The 16,681-nt window shown below is 37.1% G+C and overlaps 1 protein-coding gene across 1 annotated transcript in view; it reads left to right on the top strand.

Annotated features, from left to right (window-relative positions):
- PRORP (protein only RNase P catalytic subunit) overlaps window positions 1–16,681 on the top strand; it is a 156,143-nt gene that overhangs the window by 50,248 nt on the left and 89,214 nt on the right. The window contains exon 5 of the mRNA XM_028507312.2: window positions 10,921–11,028. Coding sequence (XP_028363113.1) covers window positions 10,921–11,028 — 108 coding nt within the window. The remainder of the gene's footprint in view (window positions 1–10,920; window positions 11,029–16,681) is intronic.

Raw genomic sequence — 16,681 nt, 5'->3', positions numbered from 1 at the left:
TGTCTCTCACTGTCCCTCTCATGTTTCATCTCTTCATCTCTCCAAATCGCATTCTGGTTGACTTCTTCAGATCTGTCCTCTAGTTTACTATTTCTCACTTCAGATGTGTCTGTTCTTCTCTCCACTCATTCATTTAGGGGTATTTCCCCTATTGTTTCAATAATTAACAGGCCATAAAATTAACCTGTTTTAAGTGTATAGTTCAGTGATTTTGAGTGAAGTTATACACTTGTGTGACCATTACCATGGTTCAATTTTAGAATACTTCTGTCACCCCCAGAAGTTTCATCATGCCCTTTGGAGATCAATCCCTGCTCCTGTCCCTTGCTACAGCAGCCACTGATCTGTCCGTTGTCTCTGTAGTTTTGTCTTTACTTAAAAAAATTCATATAAATAGAACATATAATCTGTAATTGTTGCCTTCTTTCACTTAACATGATATTATTTGTTTTTACAATATGTTAGGTTTAGTTTTAAATATGTTTTTGAGTTTGTGTTGTTACATGTATCAGTAGTCCGTTTCTGAGTAGTGTCCTGGTATACGAATGGACCACAGTTTGTTTGTTCACCAGATGGATATTTGGGTTTTCCTTCATTCATTTAGTTTTATTTTAGATTTTAATTTTAGAACTTCTTCAAATTTTCCTTTTCAGTTCTTCATGGTTTCTGTCTTTTCTTACAGTTCTAATTGTCCTTTTACACTTAAATTATTGTTACAGACTTACTTTATATTGTCTCTTTGATTTTTCTATTAGTCTTTATCTTGAATTCTTTTGGCTCTAATCCTTCTGTTGTGTCAGAGAACTCTCACACATGATGGATTGTTTACTCTTGTTCCGTAATTTTAAATTGGTGAGTACAGTTTTAGAGGGGCTTGCTGTTTCTATGAGAATCTCTTTGTTGCCTGAATTGTTGATAGTATCTCTCTAGAAAGGTTTTGTGTTTGCTTCTGCCAAGTGCCTAAGAGATAGTACTAGACCAGAGCAGTTTTATATAATTTTTTGGTGGAGTGTGATGATTTCATATCACACAGTTTGTCTAAATTTGTACTCCAAACCCATTTAAGACAAAACTTGAAGTTTCTTATTCATAGGGTTTTTTTTTTTCCTACTTAGACCCCTAGAAGAGATAGAGAAGCTGGCATGTTGTGTTTTGCACAGTAAACATCAGTGTGCTTATTTGCAAAGGTTCCTCTTTTATTCAGGAGTTCACTTCTAATTTCTCCCCTCATTTGGGCCCTGGTTTGATAGTTCTCCAGTTCCCATCCGAATGTCAAAGGCCAAGTGTCTGTTTGCTGAAAACCATCCCGTTTTTCCTCTTTACTTCTGATTTTCAGATCTGAATTCATTTCTGGCACTTGGAGATTTATTTTTCTCTTTTTTGCAAGTTTGGCCTTGCATTAAGTCTTTTTGTTGTATTTTATACAGCCTTTTAAGATATTTGTATCAGGAAGGTTTTTGTTTGTTTGTTTTCATCCTACTAGAATCAGAAAAGATAAGATTATAAGTATTTTAAAATAGGATAGCACACTATAGTAATTACAGCCATAGTTACTAAATGAAAAAATCTCCTAAAGCATAGCTTGTTATTAAATGAGTATAAGCTTTCTTAGATGATTAGTTGTTAGATTGCAATGACATTTTCCAGACATGTGACTTTATTTTTCCCTGGCTACATTAAGGCAATCATGTTAGTGTTCTTTTTATTCATGAATTATTTGGATCCCTGGTTTGAAGAAGGCTCACAAATTTGGCCATTAGATGAAGAGATGCATTTTTTTATTGTTGTTCCCAAGTTAAAAGAAGTGCTTCCAACCAAAATAGCTGGTAATCCCCTATTTTTCCGTATTCACTATGATGAATGTCAGTTGTTTTAATAGCCCTTTGCTTTGGAAAATGTGTATTATCTGATTTTTTTCAGTACTTTGAATATAATTAACATGTTAAAAATCAGTTTCTTTTATGACATAAAGTTTTGAGTATACATAACTGTGTAGTCTTCGTATTTCTCCTTGGTTGCTGTTCTAGAATAGTACATTAACTAAATAAAATAAATGAGAGATCTAGTTTGAATTTCTCGGTGAGATTTGTATCAAAGTCTGAGAACAGAAGTAAACTATCATACACATTTGGACCATCATTCAAAAAAAATGCTTGATTTAAGCATTTTAACCTCTTTTAAATGAAAAAGTTAAAAAGTTTTAATGGCTTTTTTCATTTTGTTTGTTGAGAAAAATCAGTTGCTTAACCTGTTTGCTTTCTCATCCATAATGTAGGAGGAGTAATAAATAGACGAGTCAAGTTCTACTGCCATGTATGGTTAGAGTTACTTCTAATTACGAAGCCAGCTCTTTGATGGTGGGTGCCAAATCACCTCTGTTCTGGAGCGTGTGTGTCATTTGTAGTTACATAGCTGTGCCATTCTTTTATTTCTCTTTCTTGCTGCACATCTTTGGATCATTTTGCTACTCATTTGTGATTAAGTAATAACCACAAAACAACAGGAAGTTGAATAAGGTAGCAAATTGAAAACTCTTGATTAACTTTTAGAATTGATTTTACATATATTTACTCTTTCCCATATTGTGGTAATAAGCAAGAGTTGACTTCCGTAAAGACTTTATACTTATTCTTTGAGCTTCCAGATTGCCTAGTTGTTGCTAATGCCTCAACCACGCAAAGCTCTTTGGTGTTTAGTAAGGGCCCTGGCAGTTCTTTCCTCTGCCTAGAAGACCCTTCCCCCAGAGGGCATGCTCCCTCGCTATATTCAGGTCTGTTCAAATGTCACCTCATTACAAAGGCCTTTTCCTTTCACCACAATCTAAAATGGAGAGGGGTTCAGGAGATTGGTGCTAATACCTACTCTGCTTAATTTTTCTTTAAGGCACTTTTCTCTCTCTGGAATTAATTATCTATTGTGTTGCCTTGGTTTTGATTGTCTCCTCCATTAACATGTAAATTCTTTGAGGGCAGGGCATTTGTTTAAACTGTTTTGCTCCTAGGAATTCAAACATCATTTGGTACATAATAGGTGCGAAATGAACATCTGTTGACTGACCAAGCACATGTATTACAAACTTATGGCCTAAGGGTAGCATCTAGCCCCTATGTTTTCATTGTTGTTGGAGCCTCTTTGTGTTTTACTCTCATAAAAAAAGTTATGTGACATATTTCAGAATGCCAGATTTTTCACTTTCCTTGAAAACCAAATCTGCTAGCCCCAATTCTTTACTTTCGTGTGGGGACAATGAGCTGGACTGAGCTCTGGGAACTACATTCTCCAGTTTGTCACAGGCTTCACCTGTTTCTGTCAAGTATTAGAAAATGAGACTTGTGCCATTTACTATTTATCACTTTGCCTGTTCTCTTATGTTTTCTTAGACTTGGCCCGTCTTATTTATGTCACCCGCCTGGTCTCTGTAAAGCACTTAAATTAACAACCTGTGTTGCAAGTCGCAGTATTTACAATTTCTGTGAAGTTATACATCCATGCAAAACTAGTATACAAATGTTTACAGGAGAATTATTCATAATAGCCAAAAAGTGGAAATAACCTGACTATTCTTTAACTGATAGATAAAATGTGATATATCCATACAATGCAATATTATTTTAAAAAATAAATACATTAAAAAAAATAAAAAGGAATGAAGTCTGATTTGTGCTACAACATGGATTGAACCTTGAAAACATTGTCCAAAGTGAAAGAAGTCAATCACATGCCCTGGCTGGCGTAGCTCAGTGGATTGAGCACGGGCTTCGAACCAAAGTGTCACAGGTTCGATTCCCAGTCAGGGCACATGCCTGGGTTGCAGGCCATAACCCCCAGCAACCACACACGGATGTTTCTCTCTCTCTTTCTCCCTCCCTTCCCTCTCTAAAAATAAATAAAATATTAAAAAAAGAAAAAGAAGTCAATCACAGAAGACAGTGCATTTGTATTCTTCAGCTTATATGAAATGCCCGGAATAGGTAAATATATAGAGATAGAAAGTAGATTAGTAGTTGCTGTATGGAGATTGACTGCTAATGAGGATAAAGTTTCTTCTAAGGAGGGCCAAGAGTGTTCTAAAAATAGAATGTGGCGATGTTACAAAACCTGTGAGCTGAATTGTACACTTCAAACAAGTTAATTAAATGGTATTTGAGTTGTATCTCAATAAAATTGTTTTTTAAGAACTTCTATTAATAGTTGAGAAAAATTATCAAAAGATTGGTGAATTTTCCTATGCCATATCTGTAATCAAGCACAATCCCATCAGTAGCCCTACAAAGAAATAATTGTTTCTTCTTTTAAATTTACCCTCCATTAAACAACTAAGCTTTCAGATTCGTGATACCCTATGCCAAAGTTAGTTTGCTGTCTCAGAAGGTCAGCTCTTTCTTTGTCATGCCTTTTCAGCATGATTCAGAGGCTTTTGACTCTAGTGACATAAATTTGTGTTGTTTGAAAAATGAGCATTTTAGAGACTCACTGGAAGGAAGTATTACGAAGAATCCCAGACTAGTTAGTTTTATACTTAGTAATGGAGCTTTCATAATGGGGGGAAAAACCTAACCTGACATCTTGGAATTTTCTGTCTATTAGAAGACGTGGATCAGGAGAATAATCTTTGGCGGGGAATTTTTTTTTTTTTTTTTTTTTTTACATATCCTGAGATTAGATAGACTCCTGCGACTCACCTTTCAAACAAACCGTCTCAAGTGTACCCTTTTCCATTCTGTGATTTTAAGGGATTTCCAAGTGTTGTTAATAAACAATGTCAGACCTGGAAGGGGATTTTATAAGTTATCTAGTTTAACTCGATTTTTACAGATGTCCATTTTGCCAGTAATACTGAAATACCTTAGTTTGTCATTATTTCTGAGGTCAATGTAATGTAGTACTAAGAGTAGCACTAAAATGATAAATTGGAAGTGTGGTAGGAAATTTTGTTCATGTTAATTATTAGTGAAACCTGAATTTTAGAAATTTAATGCACTTGTTTCATTTCCCTTGAGTCAGAGTAAGACAAAAAATGGTCATATTATATGTAAACTGTTTTAATCTCTGTGATAGATTTCCATTTATAAAAAAAATAGTATCTCTATTCTAACCAATATTTAGTTAGTTTTGGTATTAACTGAAACTTTCTGAACATTTGTAGGAGGTATATTTGAGTAGAGAAATTTTAAAACAAGGTGCTTTGCAGAATAGAAGGGAAAGAGGTTGGTCCCACACAACTAGAGTTGATGAAGATAGAAAAAGTCAAATGAGAAGTAAAAGCATGCATATGGATCAATGATTATGTTAAAGATGAAATATGTATAGTATTAGGATTTTCTCTTTTTTTGTTTGATCAGTTTTATTAAGGTATAATTTATATATACTAAAATTAGCCATTGTAAAATTCAGTGAGTTTTGAGAAATGTAGGCAATTGTATAATAAACCTCCATAATCAAGATTTGGGAAATTATTTCCAAAAGTTCCCTTGTGTTTATTGCAGTCACTTCCCTCTCCCCACTTTCTGGAACTATTAATTTGCTTTCTGTTGGTATGGTTTTTCCTATAAATTTCATGTAAATGGAAATCATGCAGTATGTAAATTGTTTCTTATACATTTGCCTTTTTTCACTTAGCATAATACTTTTTTAATGTATTTTATTGCTTATGTTATTACAGTTGTCCCATTTTCCCCCCTTCACTTCCCTCCACTCTGCACCCCCTCCCACCCACATTTCCCCCTTTAGTTCATGTCCATGTGTCATACTTATAAGTTCTTTAGCTTCTACAGTTCCCATACTATTCTTACCCTCCCCCTGTCTATTTTCTACCTACCATCTATGCTACTTATTCTCTGTACCTTTCCCTCCCTCTCCTCCTCCCACTTCCTTGTTGTTAACCTTCCATGTGATCTCCATTTCTGTGCTTCTGTTCCTGTTCTAGTTGTTGGTTTAGTTTGCTTTTGTTTTTGTTTTAGGTGTGATTGTTAATAATTGTGAGTTTGCTGTCATTTTATTATACATGCTTTTTGTCTTTTTCTTAGATAAGTCCCTTTAACATTTCATATAATAAGGGCTTGGTGATGAACTCCTTTAACTTGACCTTATCTGGGAAGCACTTTATCTCCCCTTCCATTCTAAATGAAAGCTTTGCTGGATAGAGCAATCTTGGATGTAGGTCCTTGCCTTTCATGACTTGGAATACTTCTTTCCAGCCCCTTCTTGACTATAAGGTCTCTTTTGAGAAACCAGTTGACAGTCTGATGGGAACTCCTTTGTAGGTTACTGTCTCCTTATCTCTTGCTGCTTCTAGTATTCTCTCCTTCATTTTAATCTTGGCTAATGTAATTCTGATGTGTTTTGGTGTGTTCCTCCTTGGGTCCACCTTCTTTGGCAATCTCTGAGCTTCCTGGACTTCCTGGAAGTCTATTTCCCTTGCCAGATTGGGGAAGTTCTCCTTTATTATTTGTTCAAATAATTTTTCCACTTGTTGCTCCTCCTCTTCCTATTCTGGTATCCCTATAATTTGGATGTTGGAACATTTAAAGATATCCTGGAGGTTCCTAAGCCTCTCATCATGTTTTTGAATTTTTGTTTCTTCATTCTTTTCTGATTGGATGTTTCTTCCTTCTGGTCCATTCCATTGATTTGAGTTCCAGTTTTCTTCCCATCACTATTGATTCCCTGTACATTTTCCTTATATCCCTTAGCATAGTTAGCATAGCGTTCATTTTTTTCATCTAATTGTGACCAAATTCAACCAATTCTGTGAGAATCCTGATTACCAGTGTTTTGAACTGTGCATCTGATAGGCTGGCTATCTCTTTGTCACCTAATTGTGTTTGTTCTGGAGCTCTGATCTGTTCTTTCATTTGGGCCACGTTGTTTGTCTCAGCATGCCTGTTATGTAGTGAGGGACAGAGCCTTAGGTGTTCATCAGGGCGGGTCAACCCAGTTGATGTGTTGTGATGCTACATGTGGGGGAGGAGTCAGAGAGGGAACATTGGCACTTGCTCCTCTCTCTGCCAGATTTCAGTCACTTCCCCTGCTTCCCCCAAGCAAACTGGGCCCTTCTAGTGCTGATTCCCATGTGGTGGGCTTGTGTACATTCTAAGACCCTGTGGGCCTCTCCAACAAACTCTCCTGTGAGCCTGGGAGTTTCTCCCAGTACTTCAAACCCCCACAGGTGTTTCAGTCAATGTTTTGAGGCTTTATTTCCCCGCACTGGCACCCTGGGTTGTGCGACCCATCTTGCTCCCAGTTTCACCTGGTTTATCTGCACATGGATGTGGGACTGCTTGGTCCACTAGCCGCCTTGTGAGCTGCGTGTCTCCACAATCTGCTGCATCACTGGGTCCACCAGCTGCTGCTTGGCCTCGACCCCTCTCTACAGCCCTGCCACCTGACTCCGCCCTCCTACTGGTCTGAATGAATATGTCTGCTTAACTCCTTGCTTGTCAGACTTCTGTATAGTTCGGTTTCTGTTGGTACTGGTTGTTTTTTGTTTCTGAATTGTTGTTGTCCTTATTTTGGTTGTGCGAGGAGGCACAGTGTGTCTACTTACACCTCCATCGTGGTCGTAAGTCAGCATAATACGTTTGAGATTCGTCCATGTTGTGTGTATCATAATTTCTTTTTATTGATGAATATTGATGAATATAGGGTTCTCTTGTCTGGATTGCCACTTTTTTTCCCATTAATTTCCAGATAATGGACATTTGAATTGTTTACAGTTTTCAGCAATTATGAATAAAGTCATTATTAACATTTGTGTATAAGTCTTTTCATTTCTCTTCTATGAATAACCAGAGGAGGGATTGGAGGATACCGGCCTGCAGTATCTATCTCGGCTGCGGATGTTCATTGAAACATGCTAAAAACATACACAGAGACAACCAGGTCCTGTGGGGGAATAGGAACAGAAGGGCCACTCCTCACGTGGGGAGCGCCTTGGCCACCCTCTCTCCTGGAGGGCGCTGCTTGGCCACTCCTTCCGTGGGGAGTGCCCCATTCCCCCTCCGGAGAGGCTTTTTATTGGTTTCGTTTGAATAAGAATTCAGGTAAAAGCTCGTTACTCATTGCTAGGAAGTAAGGATCAAACTATAGATAACAAGGAAGTCTGAGGGCCTATTTTGAGTCAGGGTCAAAGAGCTGTAAAACTTTAAAGAACACCCTGGCTGGTGTAGCTCAGTGGATTGAGCACGGGCTGGGAACCAAAGTGTCCCAGGTTCGATTCCCAGCCAGGGTACATTCCTGGGTTGCAGGCCATAACCCCCAGCAACCGCACATTGATGTTTCTCTCTCTCTCTCTCTCCCTCCCCCTCCCTCCCTCCCTTCCCTCTCTAAAATAAATAAATAAATAAAATCTTTAAAAAAACAAAAAAAACTTTAAAGAACAAACTTACTTCTTCCTTGGACCCTTATCATTCAACTGAGAGCGTTCTAAACAAAGCAGGTTTCACAGGATTTTACATATTCTTTCTTAGGCCTGATCACCCGGGGAACCAGCTCTTATCAGCACAGAGCTGTACCACCCTGTCATTGTTTCAGGCTTAGGTGGAGCAAGGGAAGTAAGGCAGCCAAGGGATAAGGAGATTTACTCCCAGACTTGAGGACTCAGGCTATATCACAGCCAAGGAGCGAGGGTCCATCACCCCTTTTGCTGTAGCCCCCAAAGTCCTTTTTTGGGAGCCTCCCACGTGATCGTGCCTGTCTTAGGTTGTTCCCCCCCTTGGGGAATCTTACCTGTCATTGGCTAACCGACAAGTATTGGGGTTCAGTTGTGAATGAAGCAGCAGAAGCAGCGCTCCTGCCAGGGAGATAAGCTTTTTTCTCCTTGCTGGCTTACGGTCCAAGGTCACTCCCTCAGCCTTAGCCTTGGTGGAGGTTACAGCTTCTGAAACCAGGCAGGGCAGTTCCCAACAGGGGATTGCTGAATTGTAAGATAAATATGTATGCTAAACTTTAAAAGAAGCTTGCCAAATTGTTTTCAAAGTATTTATACCAGTTTTCCATTCCCACCAGCAATGTGTGAAAGTTGCTGTTGCTCCACTTACTTGTGATGGTCAGTCTTTTTCATTTTAGCCTTTAAGTGGCTGTATAATCATATCTCGCTGTGGTTTTAAATTTGCATTACCCTAATGATAATTATATTGAATATCTTCATCTTTGTAACAGTGATACAGTAATTATCTAATCCATGGTTGATGCTCAGGTGTGTCGTTTGTTGCAATAATGTCCATTATAAGCTTTTCCTTTTCCCTATCCCGTCCAGGATCACACTTGGGGTTTAGCTATCTTGTGTCCTTGATTTCTTTTAATTTGCAACAAAGAGGTCAGGTTTTTTTTGTTTTTTTTTGCCTTGCTTGGACCTCCATTTAAAAAAAATGCAAACTATAGGCTTATTATTTTGCGGAGTGTCTCTCTGTTTGAGAAATGCTTTATCTTTGTTTCCTTATGATTAGTTTCCGATTATGAATTTTTGTCAAAAATCACAAAAATGCTGCCATGTCTTCCTCAGTGGCTTCATATCAAGAGGCATACTGTATGAATATCACTGATGACTTTATGTGTTGCCCAAGACATTTTTTGTTGATCCTTTTATGAAGAATTTGCCTGTTTTCTTCATAGTCTTGTATTTTGGGTTTAGATTTATGATCTATTTCAAAGTAATTTTTTAGTGTGATCTGAGTTAAGGATTGAGGTTCATTTTTTCACCAACTTTTTCTCTAGTTACTTTTCTTATTTTTCTGTTTTCTCTGTCATTGACTCTGCATTTTGTTTTTCTACTTTCTTTGACATTTAATTCTTCTTTTTCTAGCTTAAGGTGAAAACTCAGATCAATGACTTTAGACCTTTCTTTCATATAAGTATTTAAAGCTATACATTTCCCTCTAAGTATTGCTGTAATGCATACTATGAATTTTGATGTAAAATCTTTTATTATCACTTAGTTCGAAATATTTTCTAATATCCTGTATAATTGCTGTTTAGACACATAGATTATTTAGAAGTATGATTTAGAAAGATTTTGGACATTTATGGATATGTTTCTGTTGTTGATTTCTGATTTGTGTGTGATTAGCAAATATACTCTTTTATATTTTACTGTTTTGAAATATTGAATATTTGAGACTTATTTTATGGCCCAGAGCTTATGGGTGTGTTTTTGTTCCATGTGTACTTGAAAAGAATGAATATTCTGCCATTGTTGGGTGTAGAATTCTTCAGATACCAATCAAGTCAAAGTAGTATAGTTTATGTCTTCTCTATCCTTACTGGTGTTTATCTCCTGGTTCTATCATTAAGGAGAGAGAGGAGTGTTGAAATCTCCATCTATGATTGTAGCCTTAGTTGTTCCTCCTTTTAGTTCTGTCAGGTTTTGCTTCATGTATTTCAAAGTTCTGTTCGTAAATATGAGTATGACTTTCTGGTGTATTGGTCTTGTCATTATGAAGTTTCCATTTTATTTTTTGTAATACTCCTTTTCTTGAAGCCTCTTTTGTCTAATGTTAATGTTGCCACTTTAACTTTCTTAAGCTTACTGATATATATTTTCTCCCTGCCTTTCACTATAGACATAGCTTATCTATATCTTTATATCTAATAGTATCATTACTATCATTACTATCATTTGGGTCAGTTTAGCAGACTAACTAGCTGCTTACAGATCAAATGAAATAGCATGGGAAAGTACTTTGTGAAGTGTAAGAAAGCACAATGAAATTATAAGGTGTGTCAGATAATTATATGCAGCTGCATATATTAGGCTGGCTTTTTCAGATTTCATTTTGAAAGTACAATATCTTTGTGTGTGTGCATTTGTAAGAAGTGCATATTTTGAATTGCCAAAACAATCATAAAAGTCATAGCAATATGTTTATAATAAAGTCCTTCCTATGTTCTTATTAATGTTTTATCTGATTTTTCCTTTTTTAGGAACTGAAGAGATTCCAGAACTTTGTGAAATACTGTCCTCCTTTTGATATTGTCATCGATGGGCTCAATGTCGCCAAAATGTTTCCTAAAGCTCGTGAGTCTCAAGTTGTGAGTACAAGTTTTATTTTGTTATTCCAAATTCTAGAAAATATTTATTGCACCCATTTGTGATCTTCCTTGGAACTCATAGCTCCCCAGTTTCCCTTCCTCTAAAAATAAGGTGCTATGGCATCTTTAACAGTAAGTGGCTCTTACAGGCTGGGCAAGAATGAGAGATTAAAAAGTCAATTTTTTAAGAGTAAAAGCTAAAAGTGGTGGTAGATGCCTCTGATTTCCCTGGCTGATATTTGTTCTTTGTCTCTCTGTTTGCCAAAATCTGCTAAAATCTTTCAAAATGTGCATATTTTCCTTCTATGATGCCAGGGGACATGTAACCCTTAGCTAACTTTTTTTCTACGCCTCTACTCTCTCTTTGGTGTTACTCTATCATTTCCCTGTGGGTCACATTCCTCCCTCTATTTGAAAATTATCAGCATATACTATGAAGAAATACAATCATTTATTACTCACATTTGTTTTTTCAAACATAGTATGTTTGTAAATTAACCTAAGCAGATTTTTATAAGGTAATCATTTGTTCAATTTATAAATGTTGTAGTATTTCTAAAAGGAATATCATGATTTGTTATAGGAAGAGTGAGCAGTTGTTTTAATTTTCATTTTACAGTTTAGAAAATAAGAATTTGAGACTAATTTTGTATAGTAACTCCTTAGAAAGCAGTCATGACATCAAAATTAGGTTGCAGAGAACTCCAGGGTTTCAGGCTTGTAACTGTTATCACTGGCAATCTATGGCCATTCACCTGTAGTTAAACTGTTGTTTCTTTAAAATTGGTGCCAACTTAAAAGCTTTTTCTCAGAGATTCTACTAGTCCAGTTTTGTCATTGTACTCAGAAAAACTCACAAGTACTAACAATAGACAGGGTTGATTTACAGAAATTTCTTTATATGCCTTTTCTTTATGTTTATGCATACCTTTTTATGGTTAAGTAATATGTACTTTTTAATCCTTTATTTAAAAAAAAGCAAGTGGAAAATGTTTTTGTCTCTTAGGTACTTGAAAAGGGGTCTTTGAGGCAGCAATATTGACAAAGGCAAAGCCAAAAAAGGAAAAAACATGAAATTATCACTAATGCTTGTTAGATCTCATAATCAGTGGGGCTCATTCTAAAAAGTTCCTCATCTCATCTAGTCTGCTAAATGGACACATATCATCATGATGAAACTGAAATGCCAAATCTCCATGTCCTAACCTGTAACCCAAGGAGAAATAGAAAGTGTCATATTTGTTTACCTTTTATTTGACTTTCAACTTCACACAAAGCACTGAAAATTGACTTGCCAGAAATATAAGCCTGAATTGGGTTAACTTTTAGTGGGAAAAGTAAAATATTGAAGATGATGTAGTGGCATTATGGAAGGAAAATGTGCACAATTTTGAAAGATTCTAGCAGATTTTGGCAAATGGACAAAGAATAAAATATCAACTAGGGAAATCATAGGCATTTACCACTACTTTTAGCTTTTCAGAATTTTATGCTGGCAACAGTTCATGTGACAAAAATGTAATTATTATTACCTAACTCTTTAGAGCACTGCTATATTTTTTAAGATTTTATTTATTTTTAGAGAGAGAGAAATAGAGGGAGAGAAACATCAGTGCAATAGAGAAACATCAAATCAGTTGCCTCTCACACACCCCCAACTGGGGACCTGGCCTGCAACCCAGGTGTGTGCCCTGACAGGGAGTAGTCCACTGAGCCACACCCACCAGGACTAGGGCACTGCTATCTGATGGCAGTGCACTGAGGTTATATTTGGGAAACCTTAATTCAGACTCAGTTTGGAGACACCACCTGAGAAAGAAAGGAGGAAATAAACTTGCTTCTAAAGTTTTTTCTCAAATCCCTATAGCTAGAGATTTGTAAAAATAATAATAAATAATAATAAAGACATACTATATTTTCCATAGGTTCCCCCTTTTTAAAATTGTTTTGGATAAATCTAAGGCCCTTTGCATCTTAGTTTCATTTTTTAACACGTTCTAGGTTGTTAGAAGTGGCTTTTGCCCTGGCTGTTGTAGCTCAGTGGATTGAGTGCGGGCTGCAAACCAAAGGGTCGCCAGTTCGATTCCCAGTCAGGGCACATGGCTGAGTTGCAGGCCCGTCTCCAGTGGGGGCCACGTGAAAGGCAACCACACATTGATGTTTCTCTCTCTCTTTCTCCCTCCCTTCCCCTCTCTCTAAAAATAAATAAATAAAAATCTTTTAAAAAAGAAGTGGCTTCCCACTTTTTCTGTTAGTCTTTTAAACAGCATCTTCATTTAGAAGTTAGGAATGGGGATTCTCCAGACCCTTTGAATTCCAATACTGGCCATGCCACTTGATAGGTTTCATAGTTTGAGCAAGTTACCCTCTTTGTGCCTCAGTTTCCCAGCCTGTAAGAAAGAGATAATAGTAGTACCTGTCTTATAAAGATGTTGTGAGAAATAGAGCAGATTCTGGGCCAAGCATCCACTATATCCAGACATTCGGTGAGAGTGGGGAGATTTTGGAGGGTTTGATCAAAACCAGTGCACTTTAAGAATAAATGGAGATTTCTAGACAAGATGGAGGTGTAGGTAAAGACGCTTCACCTCCGTGCACAACCACAGCAAAAAATTACAACTAAACTACAAAACAAATTTCACCCAGATTCATCACAAAATTGAGCTGTATGGAAGTCCAACAACCAAGGATTTAAAGAAACGACGTTCATCCAGATGGGTAGGATGGGCGGAAGCATGGAGAGACACAGAGAAGCAGTGCAACTGGTGATCCCACATTCAGATGTGGTGGGTAAAAATCAGGAGGGGTACCTTGGAAGTGAGCGATCCCAGCCCAGGGTACCAGCACCAGGAAGATAAGTCCCCATAATTTCTGGCTGGGGGATTGGAGCAGCAGAAGAAACTGTGCAGTTCTCAAGAAACTTGTCTTAAAGGGCTTGCAGTGGACTTAGGACTCACACAGACCCACCCCCTCTGGGATTTAGCCCCAAGGTAACAAATGGAAGGGCACAAGTGGCATATAGGGAAAAGGGGAGAAAGTGAAGTGACTGGCAAGGAAGTGAGTGCCAGGGAGACAGCTTCCTCTTGGGCAAACTCCAGGGTCTAAGCATGGCATTGTCCCCTCTCTGAACCCTCTCCCACATGGAGCCACAAAGTGGTGAAATGGGTTGGCCCACCCTGGAGACTTCCTAAGGCTCTGCCCCACACAATTTACGGGTGCCTTTTCTATAATAGGCCTTGCTACTAAGACAGGGAGTCAAAGCAGCTCTACCCACTACACAGAAACAAACACAGGGAGGCTGCCAAATTGTGGAGACAAAGAAACATGGCCCAAATGAAAGAACAGAACAAAACTCCAGGAAAAGAACTAAATGAAATGGAGATAAGTAACCTATCAGTTGCAGAGTTCAAAATACTGGTTATCACGATACTCAAAGAAATCATTGGGTACTGAACAGCATAAAAAAGACCCAGGCAGAAATGAAGGTTGCATAAGTGAAATAAAGAAAAATCCATAGGGAACCAACAATAGAAGGGATGAAGCCAAGCTTCAAATCAAAGATTTGGAACATAAGGAAGAAAAAAGCATTCAATCAGAACAGCAAGAAGGAAAAAGAATTCAAAAAATGAGAATAGAATAAGGATCCTCTGGAACATCTCCAAATGTACCAACATCCAAATCTTAGGGATACCAGAAGAAGAAGAAGAGCAAGAAATTGAAAACCTATTTGAACAAATAATGAAAGAAAACTTCCCTAATTTGGTGAAGGAAATAGATATACAAGTCTAGGAAGCACAGACTGTCCCAAACAAGTTGGACCCAAAGAGGACTACACCAAGGCACATCATAATTAAAATGCCAACATTTAAAGATAAAGAGAGAATCTTAAAAGCAACAAGTTACCTTCAAAGGAGTTCCCATAAGACAGTCAGCAGACATTTCTCAAAAGAAACTTTGCAGCCTGGAAGGAACTGGCAAGAAGTATTTAAAATGGTGAAATGCAAGGACCTCCAACCTAGATTACTCTATCCAGTAAAGCTATCATTTAGAATTGAAGGGCCAATAAAATGCTTCCTGGACAAGGTAAAGTTAAAGGAGTTCGTCATCACCAAGCCCTTATTACATGAAATATTAAAAGGAACTATATAAGAAAAAGAAGATCAAAACTATAACCAATAAATGGCAACAAATGCACAACTATCAACAATTGAATCTAAAACACAATTGAGGCACATAAGCAGAACAGGAACAGAATCACAGATATGGAGATTATTTGGAGGGTTATCAGCTGGGAGGGGCAAGGGGGGATATGGGGGGAAAGGTGCAGGGCTAAGAAGTACATATTGGTAGGGATGAAATGGGGGAATGAATATTAAGAACAGTATAAGAATTGGAATAGGCAACGAACTTATACACATGACCCATGGACATGAAGTATGGGGGAACTTGATGGAGGTAATGAGGGTACTGGGCAGAGGAGGGCAAGGAGGAAAAAATTGGGACAACTGTAATAGCATAATCAATAAAGTACATTTTAAGAAAAGATGTGAAAAGTAAATGAGCTAATCATGCATGCAAGCTTGGCACACAGTAAGTACTTAATAAGTGTAACTGTTAATTGTGATTATTATTGAAATGAACTTCCCAAATGGAACCATAATTCCTGCTTTCAACAGACACTTATTTGGCAATTTAAGATTTTTCCCTGCCCTGACTGGTGTAGGTCAGTGGGTTGGGCGTCATCCACGAAGTGAAAAGTTGCTGGTGTCATTCCTGGTCAGGGCTCATGCCTGGGTTGCAGGCCAGGCCCCTGGTTGGGGGTATGCCAGAGGCAACTGATTGATGTTTCTCTCTCTCCCTTTCTCCCTCCCTTACCCTCTCTCTAAAAATAAATAAATAATATCTTTAAAAAAAAAGACTTTTTTTCCTGTCATGTCAATCATGTCAATGTAGCGAAAAGAAATGCAAAGCTTCGCCTTAGTATTAATCTCAAAATATGTCAGGCACTCAATACTTGATTGAGAATTAAAGCCAGTACCATCAAAAACTTAAGAAAATGTTTAAATATGATAATTTAAGAAATTTTATTTTCTTCTGATTATAAAAGTGATGCATGATTGCTGATTATAAAGTTATTGATTATAAAAGTTATACAGGTAATTGTAGAAAATTTGGGAATTACAGAAGAGAAAATCATACATAATTCTACCATTTAGCAATAATCACTGTCAATGTTTTATTTATTTCCTTGATGTATTTTTCTATTTTTATTACATAATTTGAGCTCCAAATGTGGAAATAGTTATATATCCACATTTTAACTTATACCTGTTGAAAATTACAGAAATGAAATTATTAAAGGAATAGAAGAGAATATGTGCTTCTTTTATATTTGAGATGGGAAGGGCCTTTGAAACACACGTAAGATTCAAGATCCCTAATTGGAAGAAATTTCCTAGATGGTAAAAAATACTATAAGCACTGTTAAAAGATAACGACAAACTGAAAACATTTTTTACAAGGCACAGAACAAAGGGCTAATTTCTTAACTGTTCCAAAGACTCTTAGAAACCTATGAGGAAAAGATGAACCATGCAAAGATAAGTGGTTTAAACTTATTTTCATATTTACAGGTATGCAAATTAAAATATTT

Source organism: Phyllostomus discolor, chromosome 1 (assembly GCF_004126475.2).
Source record: "Phyllostomus discolor isolate MPI-MPIP mPhyDis1 chromosome 1, mPhyDis1.pri.v3, whole genome shotgun sequence".
NCBI lineage: Eukaryota > Metazoa > Chordata > Mammalia > Chiroptera > Phyllostomidae > Phyllostomus > Phyllostomus discolor.
This window is presented reverse-complemented; position numbering and strand designations above follow the sequence as displayed.